The 15,437-nt window shown below is 39.1% G+C and overlaps 1 protein-coding gene across 5 annotated transcripts in view; it reads right to left on the minus strand.

Annotated features, from left to right (window-relative positions):
• Positions 1–15,437, minus strand: part of Wdr47 (WD repeat domain 47) — a 55,528-nt gene that overhangs the window by 16,307 nt on the left and 23,784 nt on the right. For 3 of the 5 annotated variants that reach the window (XM_060392883.1, XM_021631695.2, XM_060392885.1), the window contains exons 5-8: positions 12,369–13,171; positions 7,627–7,753; positions 6,291–6,469; positions 1,052–1,309 (exon numbers count right to left, since the gene is read on the minus strand). In XM_060392883.1, the coding sequence (XP_060248866.1) occupies positions 1,052–1,309; positions 6,291–6,469; positions 7,627–7,753; positions 12,369–13,171 (1,367 nt within the window). The remainder of the gene's footprint in view (positions 1–1,051; positions 1,310–6,290; positions 6,470–7,626; positions 7,754–12,368; positions 13,172–15,437) is intronic. The other 2 variants (XM_060392886.1, XM_021631698.2) reach the window with 1 other exon arrangement.

Raw genomic sequence — 15,437 nt, forward strand, 5'->3', positions numbered from 1 at the left:
TAACGAGACTTTTATTTTTTTATATATGTGTGTGTGTGTGCGTGTGTGTATGCGGGTGTGCACATGGGTGTGTGCCAACTCTGTGGATGGGTGCACGTATGGATGTGTGCCATGCTATGCATGTGGAGATCAGGGTTAACTTGCTGTCTCCTCAGATCTCAGGACCTCTGAGTAAAGCATAATTTTAAGATTTAGTTCCTGTCTGTACTCAAGGGCGTTTGTGTAAGAGCCTGGGTTCCAGTATCCCGTTACAAAAGTAGACTATGACATTAATTACAAGGCTAGCTCCCAGAAGTACACAGTGTCAAAAGGGAGTCACACAGTTCCAAGTTAACCATACCTGACAAGTGTTTTATGGTAATGCAAGAAAATGCCCTTGGCTGGTCTCAATGCATAAATTGACGCTTGTTTACTAGTGATAGAAAGACAAAAATGTTCTAACTAGCGAAAATAAAAATATGCAAAGTCTTTAGCTGCTATACTTTTTCACAATTTTGCCAAAATTGTCTTTCTGTAATCACTCTAACATGTTGTAAAAACACCCTATTTTTCCCTAAAAGTCTGTGAAATTATCTGTTGAAAATGTCAAAGGCAAGGGGGTAAAAATCAAGATAAAGCCTAAAACTAAAGACTTTCTCAATAAGATGGTTTATAAAAAAACAAAAGAGAACTATCGTGGTACTGGGTAAGGCAGCAAAAAAGAAAACAAACAGGAAAGACTATAAGGGCCGGGCACACTGGCACATGTCTGTAATCTCAATGCTCAGGGAGGCAAAGGCAAGCGGATCTCTGTGAGTTGCAGGCCAGCCTGGTCTACAATACAAGTCCAGGACGGTCAAGGCTATACTGAGAAACCCTGTCTTGAAAAACAAAATAAAAAAAAAAAAAAAAAAAAAAGAAGACTATACAGAGATTTAAAGACATGTGGAGGCAGGTCAGGGAGAAGTTGGGAGAAGCCCTCAACTCATATGTAAGGCTCCAAAGATAAGTTCAACTTGGTTCCTATTACAGTAAGAAGTTAGTAGTTCATGTTTTACAGTCAAGCACTTACTTCTGGCTTCCACAAGGTGATTCCTCCAGAAAAGGGATGTGATTTGTTGATCCAGGATTACGAGGAGTGCTTGTGTGAATATTTGAAGTATCATGTATTAACCTCTGACTGGAATCTTGGGGTGGTGTGCTAAAACTAGTCATACAAGAATTATCTGATCCATTGTTTTTGCTCCCAGTGCATTGTTGATTGAGCATTGGCACCTCATTACCAAGATTATCCATTCCAATATTTAACTCGCCAAGCTTCTGAATAGACCTAAAAAAGTAAACAACAGTTTTTTTTAATATATTTTAAAACATTACTAATGTATCCAAGGCTAAAAACTTGAAAAGTCAAATATATGTATATATATATGTAATCTAGGGGGAAATTTATTTGAAAAATGATCACCATCAGCTGGGCTTGGTGGCCTATGCCTGTAATCCCAGCACTCTGGGAGGCAAAGGCAGGCAGATCTCTGTGAGTTCAAGGCCAGCCTGGTCTACAAATTAAGTCCAGTACAGCCAAGGGTACATAGAAGAACCGTGTCTGGGGAAAAAAAAAAAAATCCCCCTAAAAAAGATCAAATGATCACCATCAACTTAAGACATAACCAAGATACTAAAAAAGACAATACAAGGCTATTTTTCCACAGCACTGCTCTGTAAAGGAGACAGGCTCGAGAGTAAAACATTTAGCTTAGAATATGTGATGATTTGTATTTAAAAAAAAAAAAAAAAAAAAGCTGCTGGGTAGTGATGGCATATGCCTTTAATCCCAGCACTTGGGAGGCAGCGCAGGTAGATCTCTGGGTTCGAGGCCAGCCTAAGTTCTAGGACAGCCAACACTATACAAAGAAACCCCCCCGCCTCAAAAAAAATTTCTTTAATTTCCAAATAAGCTATTTTCATTTCATTCATTTTTACCTCTAGTAATATCCTGTCAACTAAGACACAGATGATAAGAGGTGATAGCCCTATTATTCAGATCTGCATTCATTTGCTTATCCTTTAGCTATCGTTTGCCAGACTTTGATTGGGGTAGTAGAGAGATAAAATAGGTACTAAATAATGTGACCTCAATACTTCTTTCTCTAAACAATCTTTCCATCTGCACAAGCCTGACCTCAGCTCATAGACCTCAGCTCAGGTCTATGAAAGACACAAAAAAGAGGTATCAGGCTCCCTTAAATCTAAGATGCCTTAATGGCATACATATGTAATCCCATCACAAGGAATGCTAAGGCAGGAGGATAAGGCCATCCTGGCCTACATAACGAGACCCTCAAAAACTGCTTAGGACTAGAACTGACCCAGGATCACCCTTCAGAGTCAATGTGAGAGAAGACTAACACAGTAGGTATGGCTATTGAAGTATGGCAGTTTGTTGTGCTTTCTCTTTTCCCTTTACTGACCACTGCATTTGTGTTTGGGTTGTTGTTTAAAAGATTTATTTATTTATTTATTACATATGCAGTGTTCTGCCTGAATGCCAGAAGGGTCACTAGATCTCATTATAGATGAGTCACCATGTGGTTGCTAGGAATTGAACTCAGGACCTCTGGAAGAGCAGCCAGCACTCTTAACCTCTGAGCCATCTCTCCAGCCCCTGTGTTTGGTTTCTGAAAAAGTCTTTTACAAAAGGCACACATGGCTGAGGCTAACCAGAATTACACAAAGAGATACTATCAACTCAAAAAACAAAACAAAAATATAAGAAAAATCAGGAGGAAAAAAAATCAATATTTATTAAATATTTATTAGGTACAAATTTAATTAGAAAGAATTTCCCAAATTATGTTTTCATGGAACATTAAATCCTGTGATATCCTCCCCCCAAAAAAGACCTAACTAGATTTGGACATTAAATATAGAGATTACAAAATGCTCACATCAGTCTGGTTCATTTGGAGGTTTGTTTCTTTCTTCCTTTTTAAGTCATGGTCTCATTTCATAGTCCAGTCTCTTAAAATATAGTAGGATGAGGCCAGGTGGAGGTAGCACATACCTTTAACCCCAGCACTCAGGAGGTAGGCAGATCTCTGTGAATTCAAGGCCAGCCTGGTCTACAAAGTGAGTTCCAGAACAGCCATGGCTACACAGAGAAACCCTATCGTGGAAAGGGGGAAAAAAAAAGGTAGGATGAAGGTAGGACAAAATTATGTCTACAGTAAGTGCCAAATCAGTGGTACCAATTATAATACTGATCAAACAGTCGAGAGTATAAAATTTCAGTGCAGCGCTATTAAGAGAATGACATTTAAATACAGGACACACAAACACAATTATAGATCTAACTATCCTCTGGACTTAGAAATTAATTAAGCATGCCAGGCAGTTGTGGCATACAACTTTAATCTCAGCACTCGGTAGAGGTAGAGGCAGGCGAGTCTCCATGAGTTCAAGGCCAGCCAGGGCTACAAAGTGAGTTCCAGGACAGCCAGGACTAGATAGAAAAACACTGTCTCAAAAAAAAAAAAAAATAATAATAATAATAGTGTGTTCGGGGGGTGGGGGAGAAGATACATGCCTCAGCTTGCTTGCAGAGGCCAAAAGCCAACTTGCAGAAGTTGGTTCTCTCTTCTACCATGTGGGTCTTAGGGACTGAAGTGAGGTCATCAGGCGTGGCAGCAAGGGCTTTTTCCCCCTTTTAAGCTATCACACAAGTCCAATAGCCTATGGATTTCTATAGCATACATTGCGTTTAATGTAATTTTAAGCTCTAATTACCAAAGAAATTGAAAACAATTGTTTAATAACAAATATACTCTAGCCAGGCCTGGTGGCTCAAGCCTATGATTCCAGCAGTTGGAAGGCAAGAAACAGACAGATTGCTGAATTTATCCTAGAATTTAATCCTAGTCTACATAGCAGGTTCTAGGCCAACTAGGGTACAGGCTAGACCCTCTCTCACAAAACTAAAATCACAAAAGCAAAAACTAACAAGAAAACAATAAATATGCTCCAAACTGAAACTAACTTTATTTCTACTTCTGTTTGTGTCTAAAGGATGAGCTCTCCTGAACAATCTAATTCTAAGGGAGCACATCAATAACTACTGAAGATCATAGACCCTTTTGATACTGTATCATCTAATTCATTGCAGGCTATCTTTTTTGGAAAGTCAAATAGCAGCCATGACTCTCTGGGCATGAAGAAGATATCCTAAACCAACAAGTAGCAACTCATTGAATTAGGACCATTCTGACAGGCAGTAGCTTGATCCAAGATGGGAAGAAAACACTGCCTAGGGCTGAAGAGATGGCTCAGCAGTTAGAAGCACTGGCTGTTCTTCCAAAGGACCCTGGTTCAATTCCCAGTACCCACATGTCAGCTTAAAACTATCTAAACTCCAGCTCCAGGGATCCTATGCCCCCTTCTGAGCTGCTTGGTCACCAGGCATTCATGTGGTATACATATTTACACATGCATATGGCAAAACATTCATACACATAAAATAAATGTTTAAAATAAATAAATAATAGAAACACATTTTTTAAAAAGAAAGAAAACACTCCCCAATGTGAATGCTCAGTGGCCCAATTGGACTGTGAGACCATCATCATCATAAGCACTCCCTGCATGAAGATTTGATGACACTCAAGAGTCAAGCACATCACTTCTAACATTGATGAACATGAAGAACTGAGTCACCACTGGAACTGCCTAACCATAATTGTGATAGCCACCAGGTAAAGCATTTTTCCGACATGTCAGAACTGGTCTAAGTACATACACGCATGTATTTGATAGAGACACATAATCTTTTTACAACCTCTGCTCGTTTAAATACATATATTTTGGTTTCTTGGTTTTTTTATAACTTTTTATGTTAATTGGTATTCTGACTGCATGTATGTCTGTGTGAGGGTGTTGGATCCTCTGGAATAGGAAATACAGAACGTTAAGCTGCTATGTAGATTCTGGGAGTTGAACCCAGGTCCTCTGGAAGAGCAGCCAGTGCCCTTAGTCACTGAGCCATCTATCCAGCCCTTGGTTTCTTGATTTTTAAAAACATATATACATATATACAAATGAATATTCAATAATTAAAAACAGTTAATAGCTTAAGGAGAAAATTTAAGAAGGAATATTTTAATATACTGAATCCAAAAGAATGTACAGATTGTTGTTTGTTTTTGTTTTTTTAAGGCAGTCTCATTTTGTTGGCCAGCCTGTTCTCCTGGGCTCAAATGAGTATTCCACCCTGGCCTCCCAAATAGCTAGAACAACAACTATCTGTCATTATGCCTGGCTAAATCTGAAGGTTTCAGAATCTGTAACTATAAATTACAACTATGGTATGTGTTCACAGTGTGCCATAAACAGGTTAACTCGTTTACTCTACGGCACTCAGGGAAAGTGGACGAGCAAACAAACTAAGCAGAGAGCTGGAGTTGAGCCTGGTGATCTCAAAACTTGGGAAACAGAAACAGGTGGATCTCTGTGAATCTGAGGCCAGCCTAGTCTACAAAGCAAGTTCAGAACAGCCAAGGTTACACAGAGAGTCTTGAAAAATGAAAGCAAAAACAAAAAAAAATAAAAGTAGGGAGCTGGAGAGATGGCTCAGCAGTTAAAAGCAGTGACTGCTCTTCCAGAGGCCTATATATATATGGTAGCTCACAACTGTCTGTAGCTCCAGTTCCAGGGAATCCAATGACTTCTGGCCTCTGTGAGCACCAGGCATGCACACTGTGCACAGACATACGACATACACAGAGACAAAACACTAGTCCAGTACGTTAGAATTAAAAAAAAAGAAAGAAAAGAAAAGAAAAGAAAGAAACAAGGTAACTTCTCCTGAACCCTCATCTACCTTGGAAAAGTGGGATCCACGAGCCCCCCAGCTTTCAGCCCATCGCTCAACACCACACTGCACCTATACTTACTTGGTGAAGAAAGAAAAAACTAGACTTTGTAACTGAAAGACATTATTATGTAAGTCTATGTTACATAAAACATTTTAAAATACTGAAAATTCCAAACTCCATGGAAAGTAGCAGTTACTCCATGTTTTTAAAGATTTCATGTGTATGAATGTTTGTGTGCATGTACCTATGTGCATCCTGTGTGTACCTGGCACCCACAGAGGCCAGAGGAGGAGTTAAAGGTGAGCCACCATGTGGATGCTGGGAACCGAACCTGGTCGGCTGTAAGAAGCAAATGTGATCTTAATTGTGAGCCACCTCTGCACTACCAGCCTGCACTGTGCACTCTGAACAGCTTTAACGAGCCTGTTCACAGGGCAGACAACAGACCTATTAAGAAACTGCTCTGTGAGATTCTGCTGCTGATCAGGACCGTCCTCCTGGTTCACGCCTCCTTCCAGTAGCATCTGCTGGTATATCTGCCGCTGCTGCTCCTTCTGCTCCAAATGCTGCTGGTAGCGCAGCCTTTGCCTATAATACTCCTGAAACTGGTCAGTGGAGTCTCGAAGCTGAAAAACATCAGAAAGACAACACAAATGAACACACCATTACTAAACTATGTTTTTTCAATGTCATCTGTAACATTACAACGAGGACAACTTAAAAATCACGCTGCTCTTTGAAACATAACATACTATGCACAGCTCCTTTGCTTTACTCTGTACCAACTGACCGAATGACAGGTTACTGTGCATTCCCGACTAAGTAATGCAAACTGACAGTTATAACGGGCACACAGTCAGGGAATAAGCATGAAGATAACAATAAATTCAGTATTATTGGAATTAAATACATTTTGAAAGACTATATTACTAGTTAGTAGAAATATTAACCTTATCAACATATTTAATACTAAGCATGTAATAGGTTTCCATAGATAAAAACATGTATTTGCCTAAAAACTGGGTTCCAAATGTTCTTTCATGAGTAGGAACTGGCTTTACATTCAGCAGTTTTAATATTTCCCATTCATCCTCCTAAACAATTGTTTAGGGGCTGGGTGGATGGGCAAGCGGGTAAAGATACCTACTCCCCAAGCCTGACAACCCAAGTTTGATTCTGGAGAGAACTAACTACCACCTGCATATCCACTTACAGACATCACACACACACACTCACAGACATCACACACACATACACACACACTCAGACATCACACACGCACACACTCACACACACACCCCAATAGTTATTTTTTTATAAAAGGAAAAACCACACTTAATACTTCTTCAAGTGGAATAGCACATAAAATTTATATTTTATGTCACAATACAATTTTCTTTCAGAAACACAATAAAAAAATGGAACCTTAGATAAGAGTATTGCTCTATATTACACATTTTAAATTGTTTATTAAATACAATTAAAAATATAGCATATGCCTTTAAAATAAAAAGTAGCCACATTTAATGTAAACTCAAGTATTTGAGTCCTGAAAAGCCATTATGTGGCATTTTAGATTTTTTTTATAAATTCTTCTACTTAAAAGTTATAAAATACATAACAACTAAACATACTACAAATTCTTTGGGGAGAAGCCAGAAATGAGCCAATAATAAGAATATACAAAATATTGCACTACTCTAAAATATTAAAAGTCTTTTGAATTTTATACAAGAAAAGCTATTTTTACAATGAGAAGCACATTACATCCAGTGAGTATTACCTCATTCTTTTCTTGTTTGGCTGGCACTGGATTCTGTGCTCCGTTGGCAGGCTCTTTTTCTAACCCTGAGCCCTGGCACACGGGCTCACCGCCGACAGGCTGCTGGGCCTCAACAGGTGTGTCACTTCTTCCAAAAAAGTAGCAAAGTCAGAGATGGGAGTTAAAAAATGCATTTTAGAGAAAAATTTCTCCCACTAAAAAGACTATTAAGAATTTAGTGTTTATAAATTATACAAAATAGACCTTTATTCTTTTCTTTTTTAAATTAATTAATTTATTTTTATGTGCATTAACACGAAAGTGACAAATCCCTTGGAAGTGGGATTACAGACAGTTGTGAGCTGCCATGTGGGTACTAGGCATTGAACCCAGGTCTATTAAGAAGAGCAGACAGTTCTCTTAACTACTTAGCCATCTCTCCAGCCCCTTTATTCTTTTCTTAACTAAAGAAAAATGCTTTCAAAATATAGAACATGTTTAGAGAGAAGGTGTTTGGTTCTGAGACAGGGTCTTGGTGTGTACTCTAAACTCCTGAGCTCAAGAGGATGCATGTTGCAGCCAAGGTGTGCATGCCATGGTCCTCATCCAGCGTGCTGCAGCTGAGGTGCAGACATGCCCAGGTAGGACACCTTTCCTCAGGAAACAGGGTCTCTAACCTATATCAGTAGTATGGGTTTTCAGAAAATTCATTTCATTCGTTGTTACCTAGATTCATCTACAAACTGGATAGGCTGGAAGATTTAATACCTATATTCTCTTTATGAAGTGTAAACTGTGATTTTGTTATTCAAATATTTATTTTTCCTTCTCATATGTTTCCATAGAGTTCTAAGACTTTTTAGATTTTATTAAGAGACTTTCTTTGGCTTATTTACACTGAACATAAAAGCAAAACATATTTCTACCTTTTTAAAGTTATCTATCTATCTATCTATCTATCTATCTATCTATCTATCTATCTTTTTATTTATTATTAAGGCGGTATTTCTCTGTGTAGCTCTGGCTGTCCTGGAACTCACTCTGTAGACCAGGCTGGCCTTGAATTCATCTGCCTCTGCCTCCCAAGTGCTAGGATTCATGACTAGCCTATCTTTCCACATTTTTAATAAATGATATTTTTAATGGCCTAATTTGGGGATTTTACTAAGTTAAGAATATTAGGTTTGTCTGAATATTCTTTTAAAATACTAACAATTTCTGCTTTTCATGAATCCAAAATTGTTAACAGTGACCCAGGTGTGGTGATGCACACTCCTGATCCCAACATTAGGAGGCAGAGGCAGGCTGGGCTCAATGACTTTGAGGCCAGACTACTCTACACTGCGAGTTCCAGGCCAACAAAGCTACATACCTTGTCTCAAAATTAAATAAATATTTTTAAAAAGAAGAAAAAATGTTACCTGAAGATGATGAATATCAGACATTTACACAGACTTACCTATTGCTACAAAACACCATAGAAACAACTACAGAAGTTAAATGACATTTTACTTTAAAGAAGTTCATTATATATTCCACTAAAAAGCTGTGCCATAATCTATGTACATTTCCCAATTGTTGGTCATTTCATTTTACCAATTTTTACTATCATAAAAAAAATTTATAATGACCGGTTTTTTGTTTGTTTGTTTGTTTTTGTTTTTTCTTTTGCTTTTCGAGACAGGGTTTCTCTGAGTGTAGCTCTGGCTGTTCTGGAATCACTGTAGACCAGGCTGGCCTTTAACTCACAGAGATTGACCTTCCTCTGCCCTTGAGCTGAAATAAAGGCGTGCACAATAACTGCCCAGCCACCATCATTCTTTTATATCCACATTTCTGTACTTGTCTAACTGTGTCCTTAGGATGTATCCCTAGGTAGTCTCAGTGGATCCTATACATGTTTCTATGTTCACATGTCAACCTGCCCACTGGCAGCATAGCATTTGCATGGCAGTCAGGAGCCTGTGAATTCTTGGTCACACACCGTTGCTGGGCTGGTACATGTTTCTCAGCCTCTGTGACTCTTCTACGTGAAAGCGACGTCTTACTGGCTTCGTGTTTGCTTTGCTTTGATTGATTGCTGGAGGTAATGTGTATCTTTTTAGAAAAATATTTATTGTCCATTTGTAAAAATAAAAAAAAAGAATTTAATTATAAAGTACTGGCCTCTCTTGGGAGAATATATGAGGATATATCAAAACTGTTGTAGGGATCAGGAAGGCAAAGTTAGTCATTGTCACAAAGGCCCCCTTTACTTTGGTGCTTGTCCTCTGACTACGGGGTTCAATGTTCATTACCAGACTGCGATAAATTTCTAACAACTATGACAACCTTGCACACACAGAGAACCATATACAGAAGTTTTTGAAAGGACTCCAATAGCACAGAAAATAATCCCAAGAACTGGAAAAATGAGATTATATGAAATTAAAATGCTTCTGCAGTGCATACAGACTGGGGAATAACTCTGCCAACTATAACTCAAAAAAGGGAATAATACCTAGAATATAGGAGTCACAAAAATTAAACACCAAAGAGAAAAACTCATCAAATCAAAAAGTAAGCTAATGACTGAACAGATAATTCTCAAAACAAGAAAGTGTTCAACATCCTTAGTCATTGGGAAAATACAAATTACAACTGCTTTGAAAACCCACCTAACCTCCAATTAGAATGGTTGTCATCAAGAAAATGATGACTAAAGCCGGCATGGGTGTAGATAAAGATCTCATATGCACTGTTGGTGAGAACCTGTGCAACCAAGATAGAAATGAAGATGGAGGTTTCTCAGAAAAATGAAAATGGAACCACTATGTAAATAGCTGCACAATTCACAATAGTGAGAGAATGGAGCAGTCCTGGATGACTACCAACAAATGGATAAAGAAAATGTAGGAAATACAGAGTGGAATGCTTCATGGCCATTTTATATATTCCTATACATTATAAAATATGCTTTTGATAATTTGTATCTTACTTCTGATAATGCTACACATATAAATTATCTGTGATCATTTTCACCTTCCAATTACCTCTCTTATCCCTTGCCCTCTCTTGCTGACTTGCCTCTTCTCCCACTCCCATCTTTTTTTTTTTTTTTTTTTCTTTTTGTGCAGGTAGCCTCAACTACTATGAGCTGGTGATTGGGATGGCCAGAAAATAAGTGTTTCAAGGAACTTCTCTCCATCTTCTGGCACTTAGCAACCCACCCCAAAACGCCTTTGGTGACTTTTCCTGGGCCTTGAAGGGGGTGTAGATGTTCCATTTAGAACTAAGTACTTACACTGGAGAGATGGCTCAGAGGTTAAGAGCACTAGCTATTTTCCCAAAGCTCCTGAGTTCAATTCCCAGCAACCACTAGAGGCTCACAACCATCTATAATGATATCTGGTGCCCTCTTCTGGCCTGCAGAAATACACGCAGACAGAAAACTGTATAAACAATAAATAAGTAAATCTTAAAGCAGATGCTGAGACTTATGGCCAACCTTTGGGTAGAGTGCAGGGAATCTTATGAAAGAAGTGGGAAGTAATAAGACCTGGAGAGGACTCCGCAAAGAGAGCAACAGAAACAAAAAATCTGAGCCTGTGCTGATACTCCAACCAAGTACCAGGCATAGAGATAACCTAGAACCCCTGCACAGATGTAGTCCATGGCAGTTTAGTGTCTAAGTGGGTCACATAGTAATGGGAAGAGGGACTGCCTCTGACATAATCTGATTGGCCTGCTCTTTGATCACCTCCCCCAGAGGGGGGTGTAGCCTTACCAGGACACAGAGGAAGATAGTGTAGCCAGTCCTGATGAGACCTGATAGACTAGGATCAGAAGGAAGGAGAGGAAGACCTCCCCTATCAGTGGACTTGGGAAGGGGCATGGGTGGAGAAAGGGGATGGAGGATGGGATTGGGAGGGGAGGAGGGAGGGAGCTACAGGGGGGATACAAAGTGAATAAATGGTAATAAAAATTAAAATTATAAAAAACAAGCACTCAACAAACATTTATTCTCAGGACTTTGACCATTTGTGAGTCTCTACATTAACTGTCAACCTCTGCTAAAAGAAACTTTAGCCTTGAACTTACAGAGACCCACCTGCCTCTGCCTCCCAAGTACTGGGATTAAAGTGTGCATTGCCATGCTCAGCCATAAAGAAAAATAAAATCATCCACAGGAAAATAGCTAAACCTAGAAATTATTGCATTAAATGAAATAAACCAGACACAATGGGCAGTGATGGTACATGCCTTTAATCCCAGCATACAGGAGGCAGAAGCAGGTGGATCTCTACAAGTTTAATGCCAACCTGGGCTACAAAGCAAGTTCCAGAATATCCAAGGCTACAAAAAGAAAAAAAAAATCAAAACAAAAACAAATAAACCAAAGGATATATATTTATGCATATGGTTTGTGCAGAGGTCATTAAACTAGAAAGGGAGTCATGGCAGGGGAGGAAGGTGTCTTTAGAAAGGGGAGAAAAGAGAGGAGAATGGATATGCATAAAAACATAAAGGGGTCTATTTGAAGAAGGGAATCCACTCAGAAGTGGACAGGAACATGAGGGAGCACAGTGAAAAAGACAAATCAGAACAAATAATGACTCATACGTATAAAATGTGTGCCATTATGAAACCCATTACATGCTAACTTTAAAAATAAACTTAAAATTCTTAAAACTACACAGTGCTGAACACTCAGAGCATTTACATGAACACACTACAGACTACTCCAAACTGACGATTCCCTAACTTTATGAGCAAATGCTTACCGCTCAGGAGATTCTTCATAGATGCTGTGGCATTCTGTATTCTCAAGCATGAGACTTCTGCTGAGGTTCTGTACGCCTGGGTAGTGGAAGTTAGCAAAGGAGTGTGACATTGGAGAAGTTTTGTTCCCAAGATCTGAGATCCTCTTATCATGACTGGTTAATCCACATGTGAGGCCATCCAAAGCAGGATTGAGAGAGCGAGTCATATAGGCATCAGCTGACTGAGGTCTTCTCATTGGAGATGATGGGTAGGGAGAAAGTTTGCTGATAAGAGGAGTCAAGAGATCGGCATATGCAGCTTTTGTAGGCTTCAGAAGTTTGTCAACATGAATATTAAGCATTTTCTGTTCAAATGCACAAGAAAAGACGGAAGAAGGAAGATTCTGAAGCCAAGACAATAAGCTTAGATCTAAATCATCACACCCGTTGCCACATAGGAGGTCAATGCCAAGAAGTACTTCACTTTCTGTAATTTCTTCTCCGGTTGCTTTACTCTGACAAAATTCTACACAGCATTCATAAAGTAGACCCTTCATTACGAGCTGGAATAAGCGATTGTTACTTGCTTTGAAACCAGCCTCACTTAGCTTCCTGTCGGCAGGGATGAACTCTGCAACCATGACACAGACCTCTTCAAAGCAGTGAACTCGTGCTGTGCTGGGATTCCAGTCCTTAAATTCAGCATGATTGGTTAGACGTGGCAGAGTGAGCAGCAGACAGAGCTTGCTGTAATCGTCTTTCGAAGGGCAGTACTCCTCTAGGGCATGTAGACACTGGACAGCTTCTTGCATGGTGAATTCCAACTAAAAAATATAAAGGATGACTATAAAGAGGTAAAAGGCAAGTGATCACCTTAAAATATGAAAACTGATTTTGGCACTAGAGAGAATACATATTTGTACAATGTGTAATAATTTTTAATTGATATTTTTACAACTTAAAAAAATTTGGTTAAATACCAAATAAAATTTTACCTACAGAAATAACATCCTACTTCAATCCAGACTTAAAATTCTTTGCAAATATTTGCTCTTTAAGTTACTTTCATTTTGTTAGTGTGGTTAGATACAGGGTCTCTATGCAGCTCAGGCTAGTCTTAAACTCAAGCTTCTCCTGTCTTATGAATACTGGAGTTACAATTGACAGCTTCCATGCACAGCTTTATGAAAATGAAAACTGAAGGATGTCAATAGTCCACTGACAGGGGAGGTCTTCCTCTCCTTCCCTCTGATCCTAGTCTATCAGGTCTCATCAGGGAGGCTGCAGTGTCTTCCTCTGTGACCTGGTAAGGCTGCTCCCCGCTCAGGGGGAGGTGATCAAAGAGCAGGCCAATCAGTTCATGTCAGAGACAGTCCCTGTTCCCGTTGCTATCAACTTTTCTTAGGATAGAGTCTAATGGAGATAAAAAGCAAAATTCACAAAAGGGAACATCTGTAATTGGTTACTACAAAAACAATAGAAAGAAGCTTAAATAAGATAATTGACAACGATGTGCATACCAAACATACCCTGTGGGCACATCCAACCTGTAGCCTGTGCCCAGGTTAGCTGTGAATATGGTCCAACCTAAAACTGTAAACTGACCAAAAACACTGAGGGTTGGTTTTTGTTTGTTTGTTTGTGTTTCATCTCAATCGTGTGGCCTTTGAGCATAAGCATTGTAGATGACAATATCTCATCCCAGCGTCAAAAGTTTGGACACCGCTGATAGAATTTCACTCTCTGGGCCTATCTTACACAATGGGAGTAGTTGGGATACAGACTGAATCAACTGGTTAGTGACAAACTCAAAATAACAAGTTGAGTTTTTTAATTTGTTCCAATGTTTTTTCTACATGTAGATATCATTATCTAGCAAAAATATCTCCATCATGGAAAAAAAACCCACTGTAATATCCTTTGGGTTTTGCCATAATCTGAGTATCTGTGTTCCCCATAATTCATCTGTTATGAGTGTGGCTCAGTGGATAACAATATTTGCTGTACAGGCATCAGGAGAGTTCAAATCCTCAGAAATAAGCCAACAAAATGGCTCATTGTCTAAAGTGCTTGCTTGCTACCAAGTCTGACAATCCTGAGCTTAATCCCTAGAATCCACAGGGTGGAAGGAGACTGACTCAAATCTCCACACTTGTAAATGGTACACATGAGACAGAAAGAGAGAGGCAGAGAGAGAGAAAACAAAAAAAATAACTGTTAAGAACTGCTGTCCTAATCCATGGTGCTTAAAATCTATTTTTAGATATCTTTACTAAACTTCAACTTTACTTCAAAAACTCAATTAAAAGTTGCTTCTTTGAGTTTTATTTTAAAATTTTTATGAATTCTGGTTTGAAATTAAGACAAAATTTCCAACAACTTCTAAAATGGTCCTAAATATACTTCTGCCATTTTGTACTATGTATTTATGCAAAGCCTTACTGTCAGCATTAACATTTATAAAGTCAAGATATTGACCATGGGCTGGCAAGATGACCAAGAGGATAAAGTTGCGTGCCACCAAGTCAGAGGACCTCAGTTTGATCCCTGGGATCCAGATGGCGGAAGGAGAGAACCAACTCCTGTAAACTGTCTCCAACTACACATACGGTCACCATGAAGTGTGATACATGCCGACAAAATAATATATAAACGATAAGGCTTTAAAATTTGATCAATTCTGAAAATGTGAACAATTTGCTTCATCCTCAATATAAAATACTTAGCCAAAATTTAACCCTTTATGTAACAAAGAGCAAGCATCAGGAGGCAGAGGCAGGACGACCTTATAGAAGTTACCGGCAGCTCAAAGCCAGCACGGGCGACACGGGAGCCTGTCTTTTTTCGTTTGTTTGTTTTGCTTTTTGTTTTTGGTGACAGGGTTTCTCTGTGTAGTCTTGGCCACTCTAGATTCACTTTGTAGACCAGCCTGGCCTCAAACATACAGAGATCTGCCTGTCTTCGTCTCCCTGAGTGCTGGGATTATAGGCATGCTCCACCACACCCAGCTGAAACTGTCTTTTTTCTTTCTTTTAGGTGCATGAGTGTTTTGCCTGTATGTATATATGTGACCCATATGTGTGCCCAGTG

Source organism: Meriones unguiculatus, chromosome 10 (genome assembly GCF_030254825.1).
Source record: "Meriones unguiculatus strain TT.TT164.6M chromosome 10, Bangor_MerUng_6.1, whole genome shotgun sequence".
In the NCBI taxonomy this organism is placed as follows: Eukaryota; Metazoa; Chordata; class Mammalia; order Rodentia; family Muridae; genus Meriones; species Meriones unguiculatus.